This window comes from Zonotrichia leucophrys, chromosome 9, assembly GCF_028769735.1.
Source record: "Zonotrichia leucophrys gambelii isolate GWCS_2022_RI chromosome 9, RI_Zleu_2.0, whole genome shotgun sequence".
NCBI lineage: Eukaryota > Metazoa > Chordata > Aves > Passeriformes > Passerellidae > Zonotrichia > Zonotrichia leucophrys.
Window position 1 is genome coordinate 25,173,251 of NC_088179.1, and position 25,263 is coordinate 25,198,513.

General features: G+C 54.7%; 3 protein-coding genes across 4 annotated transcripts; all 3 read left to right on the forward strand.

Annotated features, from left to right (window-relative positions):
* Window positions 1–4,097: 4,097 nt before the first annotated feature.
* On the forward strand, window positions 4,098–9,879 carry CLRN1 (clarin 1). Of its 2 annotated transcripts, none has more exons than XM_064720580.1 (3): window positions 4,098–4,350; window positions 7,439–7,672; window positions 8,491–9,879. In XM_064720580.1, the coding sequence occupies exons 1-3, from the start codon at window positions 4,098–4,100 to the stop codon at window positions 8,754–8,756; spliced, it is 753 nt and encodes a 250-aa protein (XP_064576650.1). In that variant the 3' UTR covers window positions 8,757–9,879. The 2 variants fall into 2 exon arrangements, with proteins under 2 accessions (XP_064576650.1, XP_064576651.1); XM_064720581.1 differs by having other exon boundaries at window positions 7,439–7,618.
* Window positions 9,880–11,346: 1,467 nt separating this feature from the next.
* Window positions 11,347–19,427, forward strand: MINDY4B (MINDY family member 4B). Its single transcript, XM_064720586.1, has 12 exons — window positions 11,347–11,450; window positions 11,703–11,730; window positions 12,660–12,797; window positions 13,509–13,628; window positions 14,636–14,727; window positions 14,959–15,124; window positions 15,494–15,559; window positions 16,082–16,152; window positions 16,309–16,378; window positions 16,701–16,877; window positions 17,602–17,782; window positions 19,158–19,427. Exons 1-12 carry the CDS (start codon window positions 11,347–11,349, stop codon window positions 19,298–19,300), a joined length of 1,356 nt encoding a protein of 451 aa, XP_064576656.1. The 3' UTR covers window positions 19,301–19,427.
* Window positions 19,428–20,594: 1,167 nt separating this feature from the next.
* SIAH2 (siah E3 ubiquitin protein ligase 2) lies at window positions 20,595–24,265 on the forward strand. Its single transcript, XM_064721291.1, has 2 exons — window positions 20,595–21,056; window positions 21,848–24,265. Exons 1-2 carry the CDS (start codon window positions 20,682–20,684, stop codon window positions 22,403–22,405), a joined length of 933 nt encoding a protein of 310 aa, XP_064577361.1. The 5' UTR covers window positions 20,595–20,681; the 3' UTR covers window positions 22,406–24,265.
* Window positions 24,266–25,263: the final 998 nt, after the last annotated feature.

A 25,263-nucleotide genomic window follows, 5' to 3' on the forward strand; every position in this document is an offset into this window, starting at 1 on the left:
CTGTGCACACACAGAGCCAGGGCAGGGGCTGGAGAGAGCAGGGGAAATGCTTTTCTCTTGCCCAAATAAAGCAACACAAAGGCACCACCACTGCTGTGGTGAGATCAGCCAACTACCAACAGAACAGGGATGCTGCACATTTCTGAAGGCAACGCAGAACAAAGACTCCGCTCTCCACTGATGCAGACTTGCTGGGCACGGCCAGAGCCATTCCCACTGGGTTCTGGAACTCAGGGCCCCGGCAGCAGCTGGGACAGGAGAAGCTGCAGGGTCTGACCATCACATATGTCACTTCACTCTTGACTGGAAATAACAAGAGTGGAGCCACACAAAGGCTTCCTGTGTCACAAAGGCTGTACCTCAGGGTTCCTCCCTTCCAGAACCACATTATTCACACACACTCAGAACGCATCAGCCTCTCAGAATAACCAGGCTCTGGGTTTGTCTGACCTGGGCTCTTGCACTGCAGCTGGTCTGGCCTGGACAAGCACAGACCCCTCACCAGAGGGGCTCAAACTGCTGCCCCAGAGAGCAGCAAGGTCACAAGGAAAGCAGGCTTGACACTGTGTGCTCCTCTCAAGGTCACTGTCAGTTATTCAAGTCACAGAATAAATTTTTACATTCCAGAGAGATTCTGCACTTTGACTCCTTCAGATGAGCAGGAACCTGGTGTTGGATTTGCTGGAACAGTTAAGGATGAAAACACCCGGACAGGTAACTAAGCAATTTGAGCAACCAAAGTAATGCTAACTGCATTATTAAAACTATTACAAGACTGCTCAGAACATGCTCCACTTTCTCAGTGCTTGGGAAAACAGACTGAATCTGCAGATATTATTTTGCTCATCTTGTCTCCCTTTCCTGTCAGGCAGCCCAGCACACTCAGATTTGGGTCCCTCACAAATGTAATTACAAATGTTAAATTGAAGCTCTGTGACTCCAAGACCCATCAGAGCTCTTTCCCACAGCGGGGTGGGGAGTTTTGTTTGTCTGTGTCATTTCCAAAAATGTGATCTCAGAAACACAAATATCAACTCTCTGCATTTGTCACAAGCCCCATTCCTGAGAACCACATTCAAAACAGGACTTTTTCACTCTAAAGTGAAAAACATCTCTTGGCATCATAAGAATTCAGATGGACTTCAAAGACAACATCAGAAACAAGACTAAATACAAGTACACATCCCTAAGCCTTAAAAGCAGAGACCTAAGTGCATAAATATCCATGGAGTTCCAGGATTCTAATAGTGATTTCAAGAAATTAAACATCAATCACTCCCTTCTGTCACATCACATTCACTCCTGCACACTGGCTGGAAAATCCTCTACCAAGCTGCATTACCAGGGATCCCCCCACTGCTGAGGGGTATTTGGAGCTATACTTAACCAGGCTGTATTTTGCTACACAGGAGACTGGCAAGTTCAGGTTTCACCAACCATTCTAAACATATTAAAATGGATTAAAGAGGTGAGAAAGCCATTCATTCTCAGTTCCCTTCCATGGTGGTACCTGTGACAGACTATGATGGATAATAAAATACGCGTAGTTCACGTGTTAGGGGAAATTTGAGTGGGTTTAAGCCCTAGGAAAATGACAGGTGAACTCAGAGGAGTTGTTACACACATGAGAAAGTCACTACTGCATTCTCCAGATCACCCTTCCGAGGACTCTGTTTCTGCCCAAATCAACTCCTTGCCCAGCTGGGGCTGCAGGTGAGTCACTCGTGTTCCAAGAATATGGTGTAATAAAATTTATTCCAACTGAAAACTGTACAGTAGCAATAGAGACTGTTTACTGGATTTACACCTTGACAATAATCACCACTGTGAAAATCATTCTGGAGCTGTGCACAGGAGATGATTTGAGTCAAGGAAATGTCACATGGAAAATACTTGTGGCCAGAAATAAGGTCAGTAGTTTTCTCTGCAATCCCATCTAAAGAGAAAGTGAATTTACTGCTTTATGACACAGAATAGGTTTCTAGATTTTGAGTCCTCCTACTCAGGCAAATTTCCCGAGGAACCCACACAAGTCAGAGAGAACCAGGAATGAGAGGTCCTGTCCTTGCCCAGTGCACATGGCCACATTCACCAGGAGCAGCCCTGTCCCTGTGTTCATTGTGAAGTGACATCTTTATGGGCCACCAGACCTTCCCACCAGAACAGTTCAACAGCTGCCATCATTATTGAAACCTCATGAACAAGGAGCTGAGCCTCTGTCAGCCACACCAAGTGCTGGGTTTGGGTTGCACACAGCCCTGCTGGGAGCCCGTGCCTGTATGGAAACCTGCCACACAGGAGCCAGCTGGGACAGAATCACAGAATCATTCCGGGTGGAAAAGGCTCCTAAGAGCATCACACCAAACCACCGGGGCAGCACTGCCAACCACCACTAAAACACGTGTTATCCATTGTAAAGGTTCAAACCAAGTACTAAAACTGGAAAAACAGGCAGGAAATAGGTTCCAAACATGCTTCGCTTGGGCTCACATCAAAACACAGGCAGCGGACAGCTGTCCTTCAAAGAACATTTCTAACAACAATAACAATGTCACTAGGCAGATGTCCTAGCTGTGGACATGCTATTTACAAAACAAAAATCCTTACAGGCTTACGTGAGCTGCCGGCTGAAAACAGCGCACACAGCCTCGTGACTTACAGCCTCCTCTGCCAGGGAAAAGCAGAAGTTTATGAAGGGGAAGGAAACAGGAGACAAAAAGAAGACAAACAGCACCGCGCGTGGTGACATCCCCGCAGCGCAAAGAGCGGGGAGCGCCCGACATCCAGCGGCCGTGGGGCGGCTGGGCAGCCCCGGGAACCTGCACGGGCTGCGGGACACCCTGCACAGGGCTCCGGGAACCTGCCCGGGCTGCGGGAACCTGCCCGGGCTCCCGGGACACCCTGCACGGGGCTCCGGGAACCTGCCGGCTGGGGACCCCGTGCCTCGTCCCCGGCCAGGCAGGCTGCCAGCAGGTGACACCCGAACCTGCCCTGCCGAGGTGGATGTGGGAGTTCCCTGAGCACGGCAGGAGGATGGAACTGGACGATATTTAAGGTCCCTTCCAACCCAAACCATTCTCTGGGGCTTTGGAAGTTCAACTGTCAAAATGCACAGACACCATCCATCAAGCACTCTGCACCTCCATAGGTAACTAGACTCAGTCTTTAAGCCCAGATGGTATAAAATTCTTGAGCCACCTGCAGAGTGTGTGCATACCAGCCAGTTGATGTGATTCAGAGAAAACCCAGGCCCCGTGTGTGCTGTGACAGCCAGCAGCAGCAGGACGTGAGACACAGGAGCTGTGAATTCCTGAACCCAGGGTGGGCTGGACCTTCTGTCAAGCTGTAAGAGAAAACCTATTTGTGTATATTTGAAACCTGGACTGAACAGTTTGCTGAGCATTCTGCACACTGCAGTGTACATAACAGACACACTGCCCCTGCCAGAGAACACCCTGACACGGAAAGTGAGTGCAAGAAAGTGCCCAAATGCAACTGGATACTGAAGTGGGGCCTCCTGGCTTGACAGGGTGCTGGGCATTACCTTAAAAAACAGCAAAAAAAGAAATGCACCCAGATTGATAAAAAGAAAAACAAATACCAAAACCAAGAAAACAAAACAACAACCGAAATATACAAGAGAGCAGCTCAGCATTACTGGCTTTAGAAAAAAACCTGGAAAAATAAACCCTCTGGAAGCTTCCTTTATGGAGAGCAGACAATCAGATAGAGCAGCCAAGCTCGTCTCTGCACCCCCAACTCATCCACTGCCCTGGGGCTGGGACAGGCAGAGCACTCATCAAATTACAGAGATCTGTCACCCTAAACCCTCGCTATCAAGTGACAGGGGATGCACTGAAACGTCTGCAAGCTGTACAGAAGGGCACGGGGAAAGGGAGCCTTTAGAGCATCCTCCAGGAGCATCCTCCAGCCAGGGCTGGGGCTGGCCGGGCACCGGGGCTCCCTCTCGGGGCTGGGCCGGGGCTCTGAGCATCGGGGCTGGCCGGGTGCCGGAGCTCCCGCTCGGCTCTGGCCGGGCTCGGGGCGCTCGGGAGCCGCAGCGGCGCTCGCAGCCCGTCCCGCGGCCGCAGCGAAGCATGCCGGCGCTGCAGAAGAAGCTGCTGTTCTGCACGGCCGGGCTGCTGAGCCTGGGCTGCGCGCTGGGCGCGGCGGCGGCCGTGGGCAGCCAGCTCTGGGTCCGGGGCTCCATCCTCTGCAGCACCGGAGCGCTGCTCGTCAACGCCAGCGGCCCCGAGCTGCACAAGTTCATCGGCGCCATCCAGTACGGGCTCTTCTCCGGGCAGCGGGTGCGGCAGTGCGGGCTCGGGGGCAGACCGCTGCAGTTCTCATGTGAGTACCGCGGGCCATCGATCCATCGATCGATCGGGCTGCCCGCACCCTGCGGCCGGCGGGACAGGGCTGCCCCTCGCTCCGACACCCAGCCCTTTAGCGTGCGCCGATCGGCAGGGCCAGTAACTTGCTTTATGGTACTGGTACAGCCTGCCTGATGCCTTCAAGAGTCTATTACTGCAGTTACACCGGTAGCCACATCCCAAGAGATTTATGATATTTCTTTAGAAAGACTATTTGGGGGGTTCAATTAATCTCTGTCATCTTCCTCTGTGTGCCAGCATTACAACATTACCTCTGTGCTGCCAAAAAGAATGAGCTAAACCAGCAAGAACCTCAGGAAAGAGCTGGGGCACTGGCTGCTATTGAGAAACCAAGCAGCCCAAAAGTTTGCATTCTGTGGCACTAATTGGAAGAAGGGCTGGGGAGGCTGTCTGGGGAATGCTGGCTGACTTGGTACCTGACATGGAGTGTCAAAGTATTAGTAATGGCTTCACTTTACATTCATAACCTATTAATCTACAAGGATAAGAAGATCAATGAGAAAATGATGAAGTGAGACACAATAGTATCCAGCAGCAGGCAGAACAGGCAGTAAAAGCCAGTTGCTGTGTGTACAATACCTCCCCTGAAGTTACTACAGCACGCAGATCACAAGGATTCTGCTACAACAGCACATGGAAACTGCTCACATCCGTGATTTAAGGCAAGGGAAGGTTGCCAGACTAGGTACTAGAAATTATTTCCTATATAACATTTTCCAAAAATAGTAAGCCAAGCTAATTTGATATAGTACTAGAATTTGCTCTCTCTGAATTCCATCACTAGTCTGTGTGTACCACTGCAGTTCCCTGTTGATTGCTTTGTGTGCCATCCCAGTGTCACTGCACCATGGCTGTATTTTCAGAGGGGTCTGTGCCCTCCCAAGGATTTGGGTTGCTGTAGGTGACAGCTATGACCCAGGGCTGGCCCAGCTGTGGCGCTGACACTCAGGGTGGCTCAGTGACAGCTGTGAGGGGTCAGCAGCATTCACCCCGAGAGCCCTGGGGACAAGGTGCTGCTCCTGCTCCCCGGGGCTGCAGCAGCCCCCTCCCATCACCTCCGTACCTGGAAGCTCACCAGGAGCATCCCAGAAAACAGGACAAACTTATAAAATACACAGCCATAGCTCAATGCACTCACTGCACTGCAGCACGTCTGAGGAGAACAGGCACGGAAAATAGGCTACGTGATTTAGTTCTGTGCTTGTTCCCATTAAGTGCTCCCCTCTGACCACTGTATCTCTTTTAATTGTAATATGAATTTGCTCTGCCAGCAAACCCAGTTCAGCTGGGGAAGACTTCTGCTCCATTTGTTCCCACTCATTCCCATCAGTTTCTAGGTCAGTGGTTCATTTTCTAAAGGTCTCTCATGCACAGCACACATGGGTTCATTCAGGACCATGAGGAATGTTTTACTTTCAAGACAACATTGCTTCTGAAATTAAGTTTTCCAGATAAATCACTTATAAAATGTTACTAACAGAACCAGCTGTAGATGCAGGTGCCCAGGGGAGGATTCAATACCATGCCATAACTTGTTTTCTTAAACCATTAAAAATTGCATTATTAAATACACAGTTTTGCATGTTTTCCCAAAGCATCAGATAGTTCCTGTGACACTATTCCCTGTAGGAATCCTGCAGAGGGAACACTGGAAGGGGCTCTGAGGCCTCAGGCTGAGCGCCCCCAGCTCTCCCAGCCTGGCCCCTTAGGGCTCACTCTGCTCTGTGTGTTTGGGCACTGGGGGCAGCTCTGCAGAGGGAGCCCCCCGAGCAGGGCAGAGGGGCAGAATGAATCCCCCTGTCCCTGCTGCTCACGCTGTGGCCCAGCCCAGGGCAGGGTCTGGGTGCAGAGCCCCCGGCCCAAGCACGGGGGGCTGCTCACCCCCAGGGCAGGGTCTGGGTCCAGAGCCCCCAGCCCAAGCACGGGGGGCTGAGCCCAGGGCAGGGTCTGATCCAGAGCCCCCTGCCCAAGCACGGGGGGCTGCTCACCCCCAGCACCCCCGTCCTTCTCAGGGCAGCTCCCAGCACGTTCCCCACCAGCCTGGCCTGGCTTTGTGCTGGGATTGCCCTGGCCATCCCACAGGCAGCACCTCGCACTGGGCCTGGCCCAACTTCCCAAGACATTTATTTCATTAATTTCCCTTTCATTTAGTCAGGGGGATAATCGGATTTGATAGCTCGTTACCTGCTGCCCTGTGCTACTGCATGGAGCTGCAGAGCAGTTTGTTGGTACAGAATTTACACAGAGGGGTAATTGATGTGAGGCTGCTTTACTCTGCACACATTACAGCAAAACAGCACCAGGCATTATTACCTCGCTTTAGTCATGCCCCCATAGATCAGGAACAGTGAAGTATATTTCACAGTTCCTTCCAAAACACCTCTTTTTTGCCAAACAGACAGGAATTTTTAAAAATCATTCTCTCTTGCTCTCTGAACGTCTATCTCTGTGTCCTAGACAAACAGGACCACAATTTGAAACAGTAGCTTAAAAGCTGCACAAAAATATTTAGAGTAAATTATTCCTGAATTTGTGCACAGCACAATTTCCTTTCCCATGTCACAACCCTTTGTGGGACCTCATGAACACCAATGAAAAAAGTCTAAAGAAACATTTATTGTCCCACTCCCAGGGAAGAGGGGATGGCCGAGCCTTCAGCCAAGGGGGATCAGCCCCTAACACTGGCACTGGAAGAGACCTCAGTGACACCTTGTGCCAGACCTGTCTCCCAATCACAGCTTCCTGGATTGTCCCCAAAAGATGCTGTTCACATTAAGGAGCAAAGAGCACCCTCAGGAAGGGGAGGAGAGGCTTTCCTGGAGCTGGTCTCTCTCCCTCCTGGCCAGCCTATGCCTCTGAGTTCCACAGAATTTTTCTGCCTCCAAACATCCATGAAAAACCATTTCTAGTGAATTATTTCATCTGGTTGCATTTAGAAGAGCAGGATCAAAACAATTATCACAAACGAGCCAGAACCCCCAGCCTGACATCAGAGACAACTTTGCCTAATGTGTATAATAATGTTGTGTTTGTTTTGTTTTCAGTTTTTCCAGATTTGCTCAGAATTATCCCTGCAAGTATCCATGTCAGCGTCATTCTGTTCTGCACAGTGCTGATTGTCTTCGCCCTGGTGGGAGCAGGGTTCTTCATGTTCAATGCCTTTGGCAGCCCCTACGAGACGCTGCACGGCCCCGTGGGGCTGTACCTGTGGAGCTTCATCTCCTGTGAGTGCCAGGCTGGGCTGGCACTGCCAGCAGCGCCCACTGCTCAGCACAGGGGCAGCTTAAACCGGGCCTGCTTGGGCTCTCAGTGGCAAAAGCAAGCCAGGCAGGAAGGTGGGGGCTCTGCCACGTCAAAACACGTGTTTTCCAAACTGAAGTTGGGAGATAAACTGGGGCAATCCCCCAGAGGGGGGTGGCAGGATGGGAATGGGCAGGCAGCTGCAGGAGCCATGGCAGGGACCCAGAGCTGGGGTGGCATCGCTGACACCCCACACACAGCCAGAACCAGGAGCCACCCAGAGCACGAAAGGGGGCACAAAATAACCAAAATATGGCAGTGATGCAGCTGGTTCCTCAACAGGAGGGGTCCAGACAACGCGAGCAGGGCCAGCACCCAGAGCAGCACAGCCTTGCCAAGGACAGGAGAGCTGGGCAGCCCGAGGCAGCAGCAGCACTGCCATGCAGGGAAAGCAGCCACACACCTGCTCCCTGCGCTGACAGGCAGATTTACCCCCACCTCACAAGGTGTTACACATTACAACCATGATTTCACAAAGGACTTCAGCACAACTTTATGTTCAGGCACGCAGAGAGCTCCGTTATGCTCAATGGGACAATGAGCAACTTAAAGGTGAACATGAACACAGACACCTCACTAGCTCAGGGCACTAAAGCAGCTATGCTAAATATTCCGGGTCCTGAGCCAAACTCAATTAAAAAAAGCTTACCCATTTCAATAGCCATTGGCCTGGATTCCAAAAATAATCCCTGTTAAAGCTGTGTGGCCATACAAACATTCTCCCTGGGCTGCAGCATACATCGTGCAGCACAGCTGAGAGATTCTGAGGTAATGAGCATGTCCCCCTCCCTTTCAGGTTCCTGTGGCTGCCTCATCATGATTCTCTTCTCCTCAGAGGTGAAGATCCACCACCTTTCAGAAAAAATTGCTAACTTCAAAGAGGGAACTTTTACATTCAAGACTCACAGTGAGCAGTTTGCAAATTCCTTCTGGACCATCCTGGTTTGCTCCCTGGTGCACTTCCTCAATGCCCTGCTAATCCGATTTGCTGGATTTGAATTTCCCTTTTCAAAATCAGAAGAGTCAGGGACAATCACAGGAGCGGTTGACTTGATGTATTAAAATGATGGGATTTCAAAACATTTCAAGCAAAGAAATTTATCACTATTACATCAACAACCACCAGATGTACCAATTTGTGAACAATTGCCCTAGAGAAGGTAAAAAAAGGGAAAGTTTCAAATAAGTGTTAATGTGGTGTAAGCAGTGAACAAAAGAAGATGTGCTGTATGGAAATGCCTGGATGGAAAAGCCCTCTAAGACATTTTTTTCCCTTTTAAACTGTTTAAAAAGTGGCTGGTATGAAGAAAACCAGGAATCTCAGTAGCACTGCCCTGACTCTGGCAAGTCCAGTCAATGGGTTCAGTGGAAGCACACACTCGCCAGCAGCAGCTCTGCCCTCAGCCCTGGTGAGGGCCAGGGTGCAGCCGAGACCACGCCGGAGCAGCAGGGCCAGGGACACCCAGCAAGGCACAGGGCAGCGCCCAGGCTCTGCCCCAGCACACCCAGACTCAGCCCAACTGCAGCGCTCAGAGGGCACAACCCAACACCTGCACTCCCACCTGGCTCCACATGCATGGCAGCAGCATCGTTTCTCTCCATGAAACTCTCTGGTTTTTCCCTTTTAACAAACCAAACTGCTCCAAACCCAAAGCACTGGGAGCCCTCGTCTCCCCAGCAGTTGCTGCAGCTTGGTGACAAAGCTGACACAGCACAGCAGATGCAGGGGAGATGCCACGTGCTGCTGCTGGCCTGAGGGAGGCAGCCAGGCTTGGCAGAGCTGAGCAAACCCTCTGCAGCTCACCAGGCAAAGGGCATTTCCCAGGGCAGAGCCAGGGACTGAGCCCAGGCACCGCCACCTTCCACTGCCCCCTCCAGAGAACAGTGCTGCAGATTCTCATCAAGCAATGCCAACAAACCCCATCAGAACCCCTGGCGAAGGGCAGCAACAGCACAGCAGACAGGCTCTCCTGCAGGCTGCAGCTCAGCAGGGACTGAGGGACAAACACGGGAGGGTCTGGCATGGGAAGCCAGAACAGATGGATGCATCAACCCTCGCCCCTGGACCGCCCCAAGCCAGCTAAAGCACGGGATGCTCCCCAGGCTGAGCATCACACCAGCAAACGCTGCCCCTGTGGGCTTACCTGGGTGCCCGGAGATGAGCTGCTCCTCGCAGGACACAGGAACACACAGAGACACAGAGCCCCTGCCCCATTTATTATCTGGGGGGCTGTGCCCAGCTGTGGGTGGGGGCAATCCCTGCCAATCCCTGCCAATCCCTGCCAGCTGTGGGTGAGGGCAATCCCTGCCAATCCCTGCCAGCTGTGGGTGAGGGCAATCCCTGCCAATCCCTGCCAGCTGTGGGTGAGGGCAATCCCTGCCAATCCCTGCCAGCTGTGGGTGAGGAATAATCCCTGCCAGCTGGAGTGAGGGGCAATCCCTGCCAGCATCCACCCAGTGCCCAGGTACAGATCAGACCCAGGTTCCAGGTATCACAGCCCTCTGCACTTACGGATCTACCAGCCCACAAGGCCTTACTGACTTTGATGTCATTTTTTTGTATTTTTACTGTGAAAGGTAAAACACTGCCGGGTTGTTGCAAAGGTTGTCAGCTGCATCTTTCCCAAGGTAGCTCTGCCTCCTCATCTCCCTGGATCTCATCAGTGTGGAAGGGCTTCTGCAAGTCAGCACAACTCCCAGCTTCTTTCATCATTTTCTTCATAAACTATATGCATAGTCCTCCTAATGTTAATGTATGTTCTTAAAGCATAATTTGTGTTGAATCTCATGGTATTGTTTACTATACAGCGAACCCAACACCACTCCTTTACTGTGAAGACAAGAGCAGCCCCAGCCTGGGGTCTGGGAGTGCTCACAGGGGTCCCTGTGCCCAAAGCCCGGCCTGACCACCCCCACATCCCACCCTGCAGCCTGAGGGAACCCCAGGAAGGACCCTGGGGGAGCCCCAGCATGGACCCTGGACCCCCTTGCATCCATGAAAATGCCCCTGCTCCTGCCCCGTGCTGGGAAATGCCCCCGCTGTGCCCCACTGCGGGACACAGCCGCGTTCCTGCCCCACTGGGGACACAGCCCCGTTCCTGCCCCGCTTTGGGACACAGCCCCGCTCCTGCTCGTGCTGCACAATGCCCCGTTCCTGTTCCATGCTGGACAATGCCCCGCTCCTGCCCCGCTTTGGGACACAGCCCCGTTCCTGTTCCATGCTGGACAATGCCCCGCTCCTGCCCCACTGTGGGACACAGCCCCGTTCCTGCCCCGCTTTGGGACACAGCCCTGCTCCTGCCCCACTGCGGGACATAGCCCCGTTCCTGCCCATGCTGGACAATGCCCCGTTCCTGTTCCATGCTGGACAATGCCCCGCTCCTGCCCCGCTGTGGGACACAGCCCCGTTCCTGCCCCGCTGTGGGACACAGCCCCGTTCCTGCCCCGCTTTGGGACACAGCCCCGTTCCTGTTCCATGCTGCACAGCGCCCCGCTGCCGGCCCCGCTCCGGCCCCGCGTTCCCCAGCAGCCGCTCCTGCCGCATTAAACATTGATGCTCCGGGCTGTCTCGCTCCCCACGGCGGGCGGCAGGGCTCGGTGCCTCTCTCGGTGCCTGCGGGCAGCCAGGGGCAGCGCGGCCCCGCTCCGGACCATGGGGGACACGGGCGCCGGGCACGCTGCGCCCGCACCGCTGCAGGAGATCGCCAGCAGAATCTCCGACCTCAGCAAATGGAGGGAAATCTTTAGTTTCTGTGGGTAAGGTTTTTATTCCGCTTCTTTGACACAGTTTTAATTCCAGGTGGTTATTTAACGCAATTTTTCAAGTTATGTTTTATTACAAAACTTATGTGACAATGACAAAAGGTCCTTGTGCACCCGGTAATATAAATGCTACAGGTCTTATTCTTCCTTTGTTCTGGGGTTCTCTTCTGGCTGGACTCCAGTTTCCCCACATGCTAGTAATACCTCTGTTGGGTGTTTTCATTTGTACTTTATTTATGCTTTCAGCTTGGAAATCAACAGCACGACTCATCAGGTAACTCCTTTTCCAAAGGTAATATTTTCTGTTTGTCTGGTGAGTTTTGGACTGTCCTTAGGTGGCACACGTCCATACCTGCAGCCCAGGTATCTATGGAGATTCATTTCTCATGCTGCTTCTTTGAGAAACAGACTTCAGATATTCTGCAGTTAAAGAGGCAGACCAGTCCTGCACTTGATTAACCTTTCCATTAAAAACTAATGGTGAGTTTTAGAAAACAAACTAAGATCTCTAAAATGTAAGTATTTGGAAAGCCTGCTGTGCCCTTCGGTTGGGAGACACTGAAGTTATTCCCTGTAATTCAGACAAACACAGCACTATTACCTGCTGCAGTCATCGGCTCGGAGGGCTGTGTTGGGAGTGTCTGAAAACAGCTGGAATTCAAGGGCACAGCTCGGAGGGCTGTGTTGGGAGTGTCTGAAAACAGCTGGAATTCAAGGGCACCCCCGTTCCAGAGCAACCCGTGCCCCCAGCCCCCTGCCAGCCCAGGCACTGTGCCCACCTGGGGGCACTGGGGGCACGCTGGGTGCTGCAGCAGCCCCGGGTGATGCACTGGGGGCACTGGGGGCACGCTGGGTGGTGCAGCAGCAGCAGCAGCAGCCCCGGATGATGCACTGGGGGCACGCTGGGTGCTGCAGCAGCCCCGGGTGATGCACTGGGGGCACTGGGGGCACGCTGGGTGCTGCAGCAGCCCCGGGTGATGCACTGGGGGCACTGGGGGCACTGGGGGCACGCTGGGTGCTGCAGCAGCCCCGGGTGATGCACTGGGGGCACTGGGGGCACGCTGGGTGCTGCAGCAGCCCCGGGTGATGCACTGGGGGCACTGGGGGCACGCTGGGTGCTGCAGCAGCAGCAGCAGCCCCCGGGGATGCCCGGGGGAGCAGCAGCCCCGGTGAGGGATGCCCTGCCTGCCCCTCTCCCCGCAGCAGGGACCGAGCAGCGCTGGCCACGGAGCGCCCAGAGCCGGGGAGTCCCCGGGGCCACAGCCCCCCTCCAGCGTCCCCCGGCCCCTCCTGCTCCCTCAGGGCATGGGCGGCTGCCCCATCTCCCCGGACACGGCCGTGGTGAGCTGCCTGCTGAATTAAGTATGAGCTGTAATTGAATCTCCTGAAGGGAAAGAGGCTGGGGAGCCTTTCCTGGTGCCCTGACTGCAGGGTTCAGCCTGCTGTCAGCTGAACAGGGTGTGGAATGGGGATGGATTATTTAGGAGACTCTTAACAAACACGGCTGGAATGCAACCTTAAAGCTGATACACAATAATTCTCGGGAGAGAACCAGCCAATGACAACAGGCAACATTTCCCCGCACTTGGGGGCTTCCCTGACAAACAGCCTCAGGACAGGAGGCAGGATCACGGAATCTTAGAACTGTTTGGCTTGGAAAGGGCCTTGAACACCATCAGGGAGGGATTTCAGCTCCAGCTGAGTGCCTGGCCCCAAAAGCACTGCTGCCAGGTGCTGTTGTCCAGCAGCTCGGCAGATCTGCAGCAATGGCAGGATGGGCCCCGGTGCAATCTTCCCTAAAATGTGCACTGTACCCAAATGTGAAATGTAAATGTACAACCAAGCTCCAGCAGAGTGGCTGAGTGCTGTGTGCAGTCCCTGCACTGAGCTCAAACATCACTTTGCTGTGAAGCTGAGAGGCCTGGCTCCAGGCAGGTGCTGTGCTCCGGCTGAGGGCACGCTCAGCAGCCGCACCTGGAGAGCCCTGAGGGGACAGACCCTCCTGGCAGGCCGGCAGCTCTGACCCCGGCCCCTCTGCCTCCTGCTCCACAGAGGCTGCAGCAGCTGCTCTTCGGGAGCACGGCCCCCCTCTTCAGCTGCGAGTGGGCAGCAGCGCGCTTCAGGTTCCACCCGCCGCGCTCCCACCTGGCCTACGCGCTGCAGGCAGGGCAGGTGAGACCCCACACAGCACCTGCCACAGCTCTGCTGCCACAGACAGCGTGGGAGCCGGCAGCGGGGCAGGGGCCCCGGCAGCACACACACCTGTGTCCTGCACACCTGTGTCCTGAACACCTGTACCCTGCACACCTGTACTCTGCACACCTGTGTCCTGCACACCTGTGTCCTGCACATCTGTACCCTGCACACCTGTGTCCTGCACACCTGTGTCCTGAACACCTGTACCCTGCACACCTGTGCCCTGCGCATCTGTACTCTGCACATCTGTATCCTGCACACCTGCACCCTGCACATTTGTGCCCCACACACCTGCTCAGGAGAGATGCAGCAGGTTGCAAAATGCTCGTATCTTTTCAGAGAATTAGACTTACCCAATTATTCCTGCTCCACCTAGAAATCCAACAAGTGAAGTCACCTAGACTATAATTTATAATTTTCTGAGATGGAGGTTTTCTTCTTTATTTACCATCACAATGCTGCACCCACAGCAGAAGGCCAAGGTACACACTCGAATTGTAAATCCCCCCACCTTGTCCAGGGGCTGGAACGCTGGCTACAGCCACGGGTGCCACTCCCTGCATTCCAGAGCTCGGTGCTCACGGAGGGAGCACAGCCCGGGTGGGTGGGCACAGCCCGGGTGGGTGTCAGCACGATGGGTCAGCACAGCCCGGGTGGGTGCCAGCACGGTGCGGAGCGGGCACAGGCACTCCTGTGTGCAGCCTCACATCAGCCCTGGGCTGCCCCAGCACCTCTGTCCCTTTGCTGCGAGGCCAAAAACAAACCTTGGAGCTTCCCAGCACAGAGGGTCCCCGGAGCTGGGGGCTATTCCCTGGCACAGAGGAGGAAGGGCTCCCACCCACAGGATCATGCACATGGCCAGGGCTACCCTGCAGCTTCCTCTCCATGAGGGCCTCTTGTTGTCCCCCCGGCCAGGGACTGCTGGGTGTGACAAGTGCTCCTTCAGACTCCTCAGATGGCAGGGGCTGTTTTTCTGTTCCTAGGGAGGAACAAGAGCCATTCTGGCAGCTGTACAAGCACACATCATCACATACCTGCTCTTCACAAGAGAGACAGAATGTACTCACCTGGAAAGGTAAGTTGCTGGGCCTCATGGGATGCATGAAAATGATTTCCATGCATTGCTTGGTCAGTGCCAGCCTCTGGGTTCAGGCAAACTGGATCCAGGTTCAGGTGGGGCTATGCGCTGGGAGAGAAGCCTTGGCTGACCCCCTGCTTCCCACCAAATCCCCTGATTCTGGGACAGTGGCTGTGCCCCCTCCTCTGCGGTGTCACAGTCGCAGCCCCTGGTTTCCCCCTGGCACAGGCTGTGCCGGCTCGGGCACAGGGAGCAGGGCCAGGCACTGGCCACGGCCCTGGCAGAGACCCTGTGGGCAGCAGGAGGAGGTGGCAGAGCTGTCGTGTGCCTCGTCACTGCCGCTGTCACCACGATGCCAGGGGAAGGCTGCAGGGCCAACAGCTTCACAGAGAGAGTGAGTATGGAACCGTCTTCTGCCAACGGGGTTTTCCTTAGAGAAAATCTTTTCCTTTGGCCCAAAACACAGAACCTCCTGCACCTGCTCCCCCACCAATGTTGCCCTGCAAACAGGGATCACCCCAGAGCCAGGTGTTGCTGCAGTCCGTGATACCCCCACCTCCCCTTCACCAAAGCCCACCTTCCTTCTCCTGCAAAAAGGAGAGTCCTGTGAACACAGAGCTGCTGCCACAGCTGGGCAAGGGGCACAGCAAACCTTTGCATTGTTCTTTCACTTGACTAACGGACAACAAGGTTCAAAAGCTCAGCTTTTTTGTTACAATTCGTGTCTCCTTTGCACCACCCTCACGGTGTCCATGCCCAACAGATCCAGCTGTTCGAGTTCTCAGAGAAAGCTGCTGCTCAGGAGTTCATCTCTGATCACATAAACTGTGTAAGTGGGGATAACTGCTTTATCCAAGTTATTTTCTTGCTAAATTACATCTTATTTCCCATTCAAATCGGGCATTTTGGACACAGCAGTGTTAACATCATCAGGACATTCACACAGTTAAGGTACAGTTAGTTCATTTCCAGCCTTTCCTATGGGAAGGGATTCTGCTCCCATGTAAACCCCTGTGACTTTGCCCATTATTCCAGATCTTTCAGTCCACAAACATTGAGTAAATAGGGCAGTATTTTGTACATCATTCAAAGATGTGATTCCTTGCAGCCTCAGAAAAAATATGGGAAAAAATATACAAAACCCGTTTAGCCAATAACTGGAAGTTTCTTCTTTCATTTTTTACCTGAACCTATTAAACAAAGTCAGTTACAAAATCTTCCTGGAATAACACCTTACTTGTCTAACTCAATACACTCACCTAGGGCTGTATTGAAGCAGAGGAATTGTTTTAATTAAGTATGATTTATAGGACATAATTTCTCCCCTGTGATGCCTTATTTCTTTTTTCAGTTCAGAGGTGAAGGAAGCCATGGAGTGATCCTATTTTTATACAGTTTACTTTTCTCTAGGACACTTGAAAGGTATATTTTGCTTTTTAAACATTTTCCTGTAGTCTGGTTACATCTCCTGAAAGGCCTTTTCCTTTCCTCCCATTTCTGGTGGCCAGGCAGGGAGGTACAGTGTTGCCTCTGGCACAGGCCCAGTGCTGCCCTGATGATCTCTGCTCGGCCACACAGGGTCCAAGAGGATTTGGGTGACGCAGCTCCTCTGTTGAACATCAGCTCTGGAAACATCACCTGTACGGAGGTAGGATCAGACACATGTCTCAAGCGTCTGGTTTTATTATTCCCACATCCAATTTAGGAAAAAAAAATATCACTTGGTAATTAATCCAAAGAAAAAATAAGCCTAAGTTCATCAAAAATTATTTTGCAATTTTAATCATGACTGTGGACTTAAAAAAAAAGTCATCATGATGATGATGATGATGATGGTAACAATAATTTCTAAAATGCCACTGGCAGCCCGGCATTGCCCTGCCTGCAGCAGAGGTGACAAGCTGGGAGCAGGCCTTGGCCTGCACGGGCGTTTGCCGGTGTCCCCGGTGCGAGCGGGCCGTTTCCCGCAGGCCGTGCTCAGCCTGCTCCTGACGGGCCGGGCGAGCCCGCGGCAGCTCGGCGGCGGCGGCGGCGGCGGCGGCCGGGAGCCGGAGCCCGGCGCTGGGCACGGCGGAGGCGGCGAGGCGGCGTGTCCGCGGGGCCGCGTGGGCTTCCTGCGCTGGGAGCGGGCGCGGCGGCAGCGGCAGGTGAGCGCAGGGCACAGAGCGGGACCCCCCGGCACAGCCAGGTGAGCGCAGGGCACACAGCGGGACCCGGCACAGCCAGGTGAGAGCAGGGCACAGAGCGGGACCCCCTGGCACAGCCAGGTGAGCGCAGGGCACACAGCGGGACCCCCCGGCACAGCCCAGGTGAGCGCAGGGCACACAGCGGGCAGCGGGACCCGGCACAGCCAGGTGAGCGCAGGGCACAGAGCGGGACCGGGCACAGCCAGGTGAGCGCAGGGCACACAGCGGGACCCCCCGGCACAGCCCAGGTGAGCGCAGGGCACAGAGCGGGACCTGGCACAGCCCAGGTGAGCGCAGGGCACAGAGCGGGACCGGGCACAGCCAGGTGAGTGCAGGGCACAGAGCGGGCAGCGGGACCCCCCGGCACAGCCAGGTGAGCGCAGGGCACACAGCGGGACCCGGCACAGCCCAGGTGAGCGCAGGGCACATGGCAGGACCCGGCACAGCCAGGTGAGCGCAGGGCACACAGCAGGACCCCCCCAGCACAGCCCAGGTGAGCGCAGGGCGCAGAGCGGGACCCGGCACAGCCAGGTGAGCGCAGGGCACAGAGCGGGCAGCGGGACCCCCTGGCACAGCCCAGGTGAGCGGAGGGCACACAGCGGGACACGGCACAGCCCAGGTGAGCGCAGGGCAGCCCCACGGCCAGTGGGACCCCCAGGCTCCCGACAAGTGTCCTCCTGGCCAGGTGAGCCCCAGGCTGCGGACGCCCCGGCTGCCTGTGTGGCTGTGCAGCCTCTCGGGCAGGCACAGCGTGCTCTTCGGCACCGACAGCCGGCTGCTCTCCGACTGGAAAGCTGAGAGAATTTTCCACCTGTACTTCTACAGTGGGCAGCAGGAGCAGACCCAAACAGCCTGCCTGACCATAGGTACGGACCCAGATTTACCAGGGACTGAGGTATGGGCAGCACAGATAACTCATTCCTGCATTAAACACTCAATACAAAGTTTAAACGCACCAGGAAGCTGGACTGTTTCATGATTAGTTCAACATTTATAACAACATTCTCTCCAGCTGTCGGGGTTTTACCCCACCCAGCCCTCAAGCCCCTTGCAGCTGCTCACTCACTCACTCCCCCACCCACAGCATCAGGGAGGGAATTGGAAGGGTAGAAGCTAAAGAACCTGTGGGTCCAGATAGAGACAGGGTAATAAGAAAAGCAAAAGCCACACACACACAAGCCAAGGAAAATAAAGAACGAATTGGCTTCCTCCATAGGCAGGCAGGTGTTGCAGGGCCCCATCACACACAGCAGTGACTTGGGAAGACAAACACCATACTCAAAAGGCCTTTCTCTTTCTTGCCCCCAGTTCATATACTGAGCATGATGCCACAGGGTCTGCAATACCCCTTTGATCATTTTGGCTCCTCTGTCCTGGCTGTGCCTCCTCCCAGCCTGCCATGCACTCCCACCTTCCTCACCAGCACGGCAGCAGGTGGGAGCAAACAGGCCTTGGCTGTGGGGGCACTGCCCAGGAGCAACAAAATCACCTCTGTATAACCAACCCTGTGCTCAGCACAAAGCCAAAACACAGCTCCATACCAGACACAGGGAAGGCAATGAATTCTATCCCAGACGAAACCTGCACACCAACGCAGCAAGGCTGGCACGCAGCAGGGCCACCTGCCTGGCTGACTGCGGCTGAAGTCTGTCCTCCTGCCCAGCACCAGCTGCCACCACGGCCCTCGTGTTCCCCACCGAGTTTCATATCCCCTCAGGAGGGATGAACTGCTGCTGTAGCAATGCTTGGGTTGTGAACCAGGCTTTGTGCTTGGGGTGCAAGGTTCTTGTTTTTCTGCTGCTGTGTGTCACTTACCTTCCTCACTGGGTGCCTCCTTCCTTGCTCTCCTTTCACTGCAGCATTTAAAGCAAAGTCAGAACCTTGAAACTAAAGGGTAAATCTGCAAGGAAGCAGAGTGATTTGAGATAAGTGTCATGATACCTGGTGTGGCCACAGATGCTATCTGAGCATCTGCCCAGAAACGCAATATGCAAACACATGGTGCAAGGAGCCCAGAGCTGCACCCAGAGCAGCGGAATTTCCGGGGGGCCCTCGGTGCAGGGGCAGTCCCCAGCCCGGGAGGCCCTGCTCAGCCTCCCTCTGCTCCCTGGGGCAGGATGGCAGCACATCTACACCAATGCAGCTGCAGAGGCTTCTGCTTTTAGCTGTCACTGAAGCCTTTTTGAGTGGGGTTGGGTTTTTAAGATTTTTTTAGACATTTATTTTTCACTTCCTCTTCAGACACTCATTCGCATCACTGGGAAGAGGCTCAGAGGGAAGGCCCCTGCAGCCCAGGGAGGAGGCGCCCAGCCCTGGAGATGGCAATCAGGACCAAGTGGCCAGGTGCGACCGTCAGCTGGAACGGGACAGACCCCTTCTTCTGAGGAGGGAGCAGGAAGGACCCCTGCTCCTGCCAGGCACTGCCATGTCCCACACACTACCGGCTGCACTGGTCACTGCAGTGTGGAGGACAAAAAGCTCTCTCCCCAGTCAAACAGCCTTTGGTGCATTGAAGGGACACCCTGTCCATAAGGCATCACACCCACTGCAAAAGCGTGCACTGCAGGAACAGTGACTTGCAACCCTGTCCCACTGCACGCCTTTTCCAGTGGTAGGATGCAGGTTCTCCAGCTCCCCACGACAGCTGGCAGGAAAAGGAAAGAGTCAAGCGCTAGCAAAGATGCCATGGCAGTGGTGGAGTCTCCATCCCTGGAGAGACTTAAAAGCTGTGCAGATGTGTGATTTGGGAACATGTCTAGTGGTGGCCTTGGCAGTGCTGGGGTAGTGGTTGAACTTACTGGGTCTTAGAGGGCTTTTTCAACCCAAACTGCTCTGGGGTTATGTGGTTCAGTGATTTTACTGCCTTTGCCAAATCCTGGCACCCTACATTCACCTGTCAAGCATGGGCAGGGCATATTGCTTCTAGCTGACAGAAACCACTGTCCACTTCCTTTTTCATTGTCATCGCTCCAGAACGACCTGTAAGTCACACCCTTACTGTGTTGCTAACAACAATTGAGAACAATAAACCTTCTGCAAGTGATCCAGAAACTTGGTTCCGATTTATTGAATTTTACAAAAAACAAAAAGAAGCCGCGGCACCCAGCCCGAGATTATGCTGGGCCGGGATGAGGAGATGCTGGTTCCAGCAGACGCGGGGTCTGCCATCGCACTGCGGGGCCGCGGCTCGGCCCCGGCGCTGCGGGCCCCGGGCACCCGCAGCTCCCGCCGCACCGGGACAGGGGCCAGGGCCGCGGGGCGTGCATGGGCCCGGTGTGGGGCACGGGCCCGCTGAGGGCGGGCAGTTCCGCTATGGGGCACGCTCCCGGTGAGGGGCTGGCAGGGCACGGTGCCGGTAAAGAGACACGGTGCCGGTAAAGGCACACGGTGCCGGTAAAGGGACACGGTGCCGGTAAAGGGACACGGTGCCGGTAAAGGGACACGGTGCCGCTGAGGGGCTGACAGGACGCGGTGCCGCTGAGCGGACACGGTGCCGGTATAGGCACACGGTGCCGGTACAGGCACACGGTGCCGGTAAAGGCACACGGTGCCGCTGAGCAGACGCTCCCGCGCAGCGCCGGCAGTCCTGGGCGGGCCCGCGCGGGGCACGCCGGGAGCGGGGCGGGGGCCGCGCGCAGCCGCCGCTCGCCCAGCGCCGCCCCGTCCATCCTTCTCCTCCTCCTCCTCCTCCTCCTCCTCCTCCTGAGCCGCCGCCTCCGCCCCGTCCCCAGCGCGGCCCGATGGTGGCGGCGGTGGCGAGGCGCGATGAGCCGCCCGTCCTCCGCCGGCCCCGGCCCTAGCAAGCCTTGCGGAAAGCAGCAGCAGCACGCCCCGTCCCCCGCCGCCGTTCTGCCGGGGACCGGCGGGGCTTCTCCGCCGCCTCCCCCTCCTCCTCCTCTTCCTCCACCCCAGCAGCAGCAACAGCAGCAGCAGCAGCAGGAGCTGACCTCGCTCTTCGAGTGCCCCATCTGCTTCGACTATGTCCTGCCGCCCATCCTGCAGTGCCAGGCCGGGCACCTGGTGTGCAAGCAATGCCGGCAGCAGCTGAGCCTCTGTCCCACCTGCCGGGGCTCCCTCACCCCCAACATCAGGAACCTGGCCATGGAGAAGGTGGCCTCGGCTGTCCTCTTCCCGTGCAAGGTAAGGATGAGCGGCTGGGTAAGGGGACGGGCCCGGACCACCCCCGATCCCTGCATCCCTGCCGAAAACCCCCAGCCATCACCCCGATCCCTGCATCCCTGCCGAAAACTCCCAGCCATCACCCCGATCCCTGCACCCCTGCCAAAAACCCTCAAGCATCACCCCGATCTCTGCACCCCTGCTGAAAACTCCCAGCCATCACCCCGATTCCTGCACCCCTGCCGAAAACCCCAGCCATCACCCCGATCTGTGCACCCCTGCAAAAACCCCAGCCATCACCCCGATCCCTGCATCCCTGCCGAAAACCCCAGCCATCACCCCGATCCTGCACCCTGCCGAAAACCCCAGCCATCACCCCCACATCCATATCCCCAGACCACCACCCACACCCCCCTGCAGAGGACACTCACCCACCACCCCAGTTGTTGAAACTAGAATCCTCTGTTCTTTTTAAAGAAAAGGAATATCCAAGCCAGGACCTCTCCAGGTGATCTGGACGGATCAGATCTAACTGCAGCAGCAGATCTAAGTACAACTCAGCCATACAGCCCATTTTATCTAAGTGCTTGCATTAGAAAAAAACAACCACAAAAGACAAGAAGAATCCATTTTAAGTGGAAACAAAAACTAAGTAAAGCTCAGCTTGAATCCAGGGCTCCGTACAAGTAATGTAATATTTGCAATGAGCACGGGAGCTCTGGTTGATCACCTGTGTTTGCAGCTGACGGGTGGGAGCAGCGCCTACCAGTGCTGGTGCCTTTCCTGACGGCTTGTGTTTGGTCTCTTTCCAGTATGCCACAACAGGCTGCTCCCTGACCCTCCACCACACAGAAAAGCCAAAACATGAAGCCATCTGTGAGTACCGTCCCTACTCCTGCCCGTGCCCCGGTACCTCCTGTGACTGGGAGGGATCCTTGGAAGCCGTGATGTCCCACCTCATGCATGCCCACAAAAGCATTACCACCCTTCAGGGAGAAGACATCATTTTCCTTGCCACAGACATTAACCTGCCAGGGGCAGTGGACTGGGTGATGATGCAGTCGTGCTTTGGTCACCACTTCATGCTGGTGCTGAAGAAACAGGAGAAGTGTGAAGGTCACCAGCAGTTTTTTGCCACCGTGCTGCTCATTGGCACCCGCAAGCAGGCAGAGAACTTTCAGTACAGACTGGAGCTGCACGGCAGCTGCCACCGGCTGACCTGGGAGGCGTCTCCCTGCTCCATCCACGACGGCGTGCTCGTGGCCATCCGCAACAGCAACTGCCTCGTTTTTGATACGGCCACTGCACACCTCTTTGCTGACAACGGAAACCTCGGCATCAACGTGACCATTTCTATGTGTTGCCCGTGATGCATTGCTGGCAGACTCGAGCTGGCTGGATGTAGTGCTTCACTGGGGTTTGGTTTTGGTTCCTGTTTTTTACGCTGTTCAACTGTGTCATCTTGTATGCTAAGGTTTCTGACTAGCCAACGGTTGCAACTTTGGGCAGAAGAGGAACAAGAGTGTGCTGTAAGTAATGTGATCAGGACAAGGTCTTTTAAAATTCTTGGGTGCCTTAGGAAGATTACACACACAGTTACCTTTTATAATTTAATTATATTTTATGTGAAGAGTGCTTCCATTGGATATATGGCTTAAGAGGCTCCAGTTTGGAGCACACCTATAAGCCTTTTCATCAGCAGTACAGACTCCCTCTGATGCTGGTGAGCTTTAAGGAAAGGCTTTAGTATCACAAGAGGGTTTGGTTTGGAAGAGACTATCATCTGTTCCAATCCCCCTGTCATGGGCAGGGACACCTTCCACTGTCCCAGGCTGCTCCAAGCCCTGTCCAGCCTGGCCTTGGGCACTGCCAGGGATCCAGGGGCAGCCCCAGCTGCTCTGGGCACCCTGTGCCAGGGCCTGCCCACCCTGCCAGGGAACAATTCCTTCCCAATATCCCATCTCACCCTATCCGCTGGCAGTGGGAAGCCAGTCCCCCTTGTCTGTCACTCCAGGGCCTTGTCCAAAGTCCCTCTCCAGCTCTCTTGTAGCACCTTTAGGCACTGGAAGGAGCTCTAAGTTCTCATGATTTACCCTTAGTGAGGCCACGTTGGCTATCACCAATCACCTCCTTGTTTTCCATGTGCCTTAGCATAGCTTCCAGGAGGATCTGCTCCAATCTCTTTCCAGGCACTGAGGTGAGACCTAACCACCTGTAGCTCTGGATCTTCCTTTTTCCTCTTTCTAACAAAAGAGGGTTATGTTTCCCCTTTCAAAGTCAGCGGGAACTCCTCTGGACTGCCTCAACTTCTCAAACACGATGGATGATGGTGGCCAAGCCACTTCCTCCACCAGTCCCTCTGAACATGCAGGTGCATCTCATTAGGTCCCATGGACTTGTGCACCTTCAGGTACCTTCGACCTCCCCGACCCCAATCCTCCCCTGCTGCGGGCAGTTCTTTGTTCTCCCTCTCTCTGCCTTTGCCTCCTGCGACTTGGGCAGAGTGGCTGGCGCAGCTTGCCGCGAAGGCTGAGTCAGAAACATGGCTGAGTAGCTCAGCCCTCTCCAGCCTTCCCAGTCCCAGGGAACTGGGGCTCCCATTCCTTCCTTAGAGGGTCCACATTCTCCTGAGTCTTCCTTTTATCACCCGTGTACCTATAGAGGTTGCTTTGCTTGCTGCCCTTGATGCCCCTGGCCAGATTTAATTCTTTCAGGCTTTAGCATTCCTAACCTGATCCCTGGCTGCTCACAATCCTCCTTGGCTGCCTGTCCTTTCCTGATAGGTGAGAAAGGAAAGAAATCCAAGGAACCTCTCACAGGAGAAGCTGTGGGGGGAACAGTAGGTACATCAGCAATGTTTCTCCATTCCCTGCTACCTTATGGAAGGGAAGGGCACTGGGTCAGCTGTGGTGGTAGCTTCAACAGGAAAAAGGAGAGAAGGGGCTGGGGTATGGCATGGTACATTTCACATGGAATTGCTGGCTCCTGTCTGCTTTAGGGGGATCAGGCCAGGTACAGGTGCAAGCAGGAGGCACAAGTCCCACAGACTGCAGATGGATGGAGCCAGAGACACAGGGTTGTCCACGTGCAGCTGCCCTGGGACACATTCTACTATTGATTATTGTAAAAGATTCATAATATAGCAAGAGCTTTATGGCCAGTGTCTTGTCATTTGGTATTTAAGTTTTGTTGCCATATTTCTTTTATTTTGCAATAAATATTTTGCAAGACCCGCGCTGAGGAGCTGTGCTAACCCACGAGTGCGCGGCAGCTGCTCCGCGCTTACGCCGCGGGCTCGGCCGTGCTGGGTCAGCTGGCACCCCCTGGAGGGGTCCTTGCCCCTGCCACCTCCCTGCCACCGTGCTGGCACCACAGCGAACTGCCTGCAGCTCCCAGCTCTGCCATGGGGTCGTTGTGCTTGAATCACTGACAGCAAACCGCAGCTCCCGTAGGCCGTGCCAAACCTCGTCCCTGTGTGTGCCCTTTGGAGCAGGCAGTGAGCCATGGGGTGACACTGCCAGGGGAAGGCTCACAGGAGTGGAAAATGGCAGGGAAAGGGTGAGACTCGGTGTGAATAAATACATACAAACGAGGAAAACCAGTCCTGACTGTTCCTCCTGGGAGAGCTGTATGTCCAAGCCCATAGCAGGCATCACCAGCCCTCAGAAAAGTGCACAAGAACAAGTTCAGCCTCAGTGAAGGGAAGCTCAGTCTGGCTGCAAGAACTTGCAAGTAGCCATGGAAAAAACCTCCCAAGGATTTATTCTCTAGGCACTGAACACCAACAGGTAAAGATTCTACACCTGGTCTCACACTGTGCTCTGGCAGAACTCTGGCCTGGTGAACTAATTGCCTCCTGCATAAGCAGGATCAAAGTCATGCCATGGTTCCAACACCTGTTACCACCTGTGCTTTCATCAGGATTCATCAAGCAAGAATTCCTAAGGATTTGATTAACTTTTCTGTAATTCAGCAAAACTTGTAGCGGAAGGTAGTTTTCTTACTGACAGCTGGGACATAAGAGGATTTTTGCATAAAGCAGAATTCCGGAGTGTGTCTTTGAATACAGCAGGATTAATTACTCCAGTGTTACCTATAATCCACATTAGATAAGTTAACACATGTTATCATTAGGTCTGTCCAGACCACTCAGTTCTGAAGAAGTGGCAAACTCTTGTTAGATTTCACTTCAAAAAAACCCACACAAAATAAACCCATCACCTTGTGT